This window comes from Myotis davidii, unplaced genomic scaffold, assembly GCF_000327345.1.
Source record: "Myotis davidii unplaced genomic scaffold, ASM32734v1 scaffold324, whole genome shotgun sequence".
In the NCBI taxonomy this organism is placed as follows: domain Eukaryota; kingdom Metazoa; phylum Chordata; class Mammalia; order Chiroptera; family Vespertilionidae; genus Myotis; species Myotis davidii.
Window position 1 is genome coordinate 457,151 of NW_006295053.1, and position 3,477 is coordinate 460,627.

Here is a 3,477-nt window from a genome sequence, read left to right on the forward strand (position 1 = left end):
CCTAACTTAACTCTGGTGCCGTGTCACATATAGAAATTTTTTGATCTTTGCCACCACAGTAAAACAAAGACTTATATTTTTGATATTTGTTTTATATATTTAAATGCCATTTAACAAAGAAAAATCAACCCCAAAAATGAGTTCGCGTGTCACCTCGGACACGCGTGTCATAGATTCGCCATCGCTGTCCCAAGCCCTGCCCTCCAGTGGAGCGCGCATGCCAAGAGCACTAGGCGGGCACAAGTGGTTTATTATTTCTGCTTGGAAGAGGAGGCCCTGGCAGGAGCGGGATGCACAGCAGACATGGATGCCGGTGGCTGGAGTCCAGAGCTGCTGGGGAGGAGGTGCGATCTCGCAGGCACAGGCCACCGGCTGGAGAGGCGGCCCAGCCTCACCGATGCCGCTTTCGGATGCACTGCAGCTCCTGGTGGATGGCGCTGAAGCTGGGCCGCTCCCCGGGCTCGTAGGCCCAGCACTGCTCCATGAGTCTGAACACAGCGTCGGGGCACAGCTCGGGGCAGGGCAAGCGGCCCCCTGTGAGGATGAGCACAGCACCCGGGCGTGAGGAGGGAGTCTGAGGCCCCCTCGCAGCTCCGGAGTGGGGGTGGGGTGGGGGGGGACCAAACCCGTGAGCAATGGGAACTGAGTAAACCACACTGTTCTGCAGGGGCCACGCTTCCTCACCAAGAGCCCCAAGGACACAGAGGCCCTAATCGCAACCCCACCGTGCGCTGGTTGTATGACCTCTGCAAGCCTCAGTTTTTCCTTCTGTAAAAGGGACAGATTCATTCCCGCCTCCCCTGCTGTGCTCACTCGGTGGCAGCTACAGGACTGATTGATCTTATTCGGCCCCAGTGGGAGGAGCGGAAGGTGAGGGGACCCGGAAGAGTTCCCCTGCAGCATAGGGACAAATGCGTGGACCTGGCCGGTGTGGCTCAGTGGTTAAGCATTGACCGTTCGATTCCTGGTCAGGGCACATGCCTGGGTTGCAGGTTCCATCTCCAATTGGGGGCATGCAGGAGGCAGCCGATCAATGATGTTCTCTCATCATTGATGTTTCTCTCTCTCTCCTTCTCTCTTCCTCTCTCTCTCAAAATCCATACAAAATCTTTTTTTTTTTTTTTTTTTTTTTTTTTTTTTACAGAGAGGAAGGGAGAGGGATAGAGAGTTAGAAACATCGATGAGAGAGAAACATCGATCAGCTGCCTCCTGCACACTCCCTACTGAGGATGAGCCCGATACCAAGGTACATGCCCTTGACCAGAATCGAACCTGGGACAATTCAGTCCACAGGCCGACGCTCTATCCACTGAGCCAAACTGGTCAGGGCTCAATACAAAAATCTTAAAAAAAAAAAACCAAAACACCCCAAAACTTGGCTGTGAGGCTGCCAGCAGGGGGCTGCCTTACCCTTTTCTATGAACTCCCGCGTCTGCTGGTTGCTGAGGTTGGGGTACGGAGAGGCCCCCAGGCTGAAGGTCTCCCAGAGCAAGATGCCAAAGCTCCACACGTCGCTCTCAGAGGAATAGCGGCCTGCAAGGGGGCGGGCGGCGTGAGAGGGCCCCCGCGTCCTCCTCGCTCAGAGGGAGGTGCGCCCGGCTGGCCCCGGAGGCCCGGAGGCCATTGGCTTACCGTAGTTCAGAGCCTCGGGTGCTGTCCACTTCACGGGGACTTGCCTGAGGCCCCCCGAGGCGGCGTAGATCCCGTCCTCTTCCTCCCGGGACATCCCGAAGTCACTGATCTTTAGCACGTTCTTCTCCGTGACCAGGCAGTTCCGAGCAGCCAGGTCCCTGGGAAGAGCAGGAAAGGGGCTCACTCGGTCACCGTCCACGCAGCACCTGTCACCGGCCTGACCTGGGCCCCCGAGACAGACCCATGAACAAAGACTGCTCTCTGCCTGAGCTGGTGTGGCTCAGTGGATAGAGCGCGGGCGCGACCTGCACACCCAGCCTAGGCCCAGGGGACGCCCTCCCTCGCCTCCCGACAGCCACTGGCCTCCGGACGGCCGCCCTCTTCTGGGCGCTGATGTTGTCCCACCACTTGGCGAAGAAGGAGACCTCGGCCCAGAGGAAGCGGCGCCGGGGGTCCTCCTGCAGCTTGGTCACCATGCTGTTGAGGATGTGCTGGGTCTGCTCCACGTAGTACTTGTCAAAGGTCTTGATCCAGCCTGGGGAGCAACACAGGGTCCCTGAGCCTGCCACACCCGCTTCCACTGTCTCTCCCTCACCCTGGCCATCGGGGGCCCGCTGAGCCCACCTGCTGGTGAATGAGGGGTGCTGGGTGACAGCACGGCCTGAACCTAGGGGGTTACGAGGGGGGCTACAGGGGAGGCTGGGCTGCGTGAGGGCGCTCCCCGCTCACCGATGGATACAGCCCTTGCTCTCCAGGTACTCCATGCCCGCAGCTGCGTCCCCCACCATCTGCAGCAGAGTCTTCATCCGAAGCCGGGCTCCCTCAGTCCGAAGAAAAGTCAGGAAGTCGCCCCCTGGGGGTGGATGGGGGAGCCTTGCTGAGCCTCCTGCAGGGGCGGGGGGCCCGACCAGGGGGCTGAGGTCCCCACCCCTGGAGAGCTGACCCTGGGCTCACCCTGCACCAGCTCCATGACGATGTAGATGGGCTGTTTCTGGGTGCAGACGCCGATGAGACGCACGATGTTGGGGTGGCTGTACTGCTTCAGGATCCTGGCGGGCACTGCTGCTTAGGCTCCCACCGTGGGGGCTTACACATCCTACCCCAGCCCCAGGGACCCCAGGGAACCCCAGGGAACCCCAGGAAGCCCGAGGGAGGACGGGGAAAGGGCAGAAAAGCAAGCTTGGCCTCTGAGGTCAGGAGGCCTGGACGTGTGACCTTGGGTGGGATCACTGAGCCTCAACCCCTCTGCCCTGGTTGTGGGGAGTGAGTTTGTGAGGATGACATGACACCACGGAAGTCAAGCTCTCCAGGGGACCGAGGGAGTCCACATGGGACAGGCAGGGAATGTCACCTCTGACATGTTCACTAAAGAGAAGTGACACGGACAATCCAAAAGCCACTTTCCGCCCGGCCATGTCACCGTGCGCAGAGGAACCCCTTGAGGGGCCGCGGCGGTGACCGTTATGTCATCACCTACCTGGCTTCCTGCAGGAACTTGGCCTTGAGGTCAGGCGGCAGCGTCTCCCGACAGGATTTCACCGCCACCAGGGTGTTGTCCACTCGCAGGCGCCCGCTGAACACTTCGCCAAAGTTCCCCTGCAACGGCCTGGGGTTCCTACCCGTCGTCTCTGGGCCACAGTCCCCTCGTCTCGGGGGACAGCCCTCCGGGCCCCCACCCGCCCGCCCTTCGCTCATGGCCCCAATCCGGCTCTCTGGTTCACCCCTGGTTGGGGGACCGAGGGAGTCCACATGGGACAGGCAGGGAATGTCACCTCTGACATGTTCACTAAAGAGAAGTGACACGGACAATCCAAAAGCCACTTTCCGCCCGGCCGGTGTGGCTCC

At 60.2% G+C, this 3,477-nt stretch overlaps 1 protein-coding gene across 1 annotated transcript in view; it reads right to left on the bottom strand.

Moving 5' to 3' along the window:
- Positions 1–230: 230 nt before the first annotated feature.
- Positions 231–3,477, bottom strand: part of FES (FES proto-oncogene, tyrosine kinase) — an 18,278-nt gene continuing 15,031 nt past the window's right edge. Inside the window, exons 8-13 of the mRNA XM_015567736.1 lie at positions 3,110–3,228; positions 2,587–2,681; positions 2,362–2,485; positions 1,633–1,790; positions 1,411–1,533; positions 231–534 (exon numbers count right to left, since the gene is read on the bottom strand). Of these exons, the coding sequence (XP_015423222.1) occupies positions 392–534; positions 1,411–1,533; positions 1,633–1,790; positions 2,362–2,485; positions 2,587–2,681; positions 3,110–3,228 (762 nt within the window). The 3' untranslated portion in view covers positions 231–391. The remainder of the gene's footprint in view (positions 535–1,410; positions 1,534–1,632; positions 1,791–2,361; positions 2,486–2,586; positions 2,682–3,109; positions 3,229–3,477) is intronic.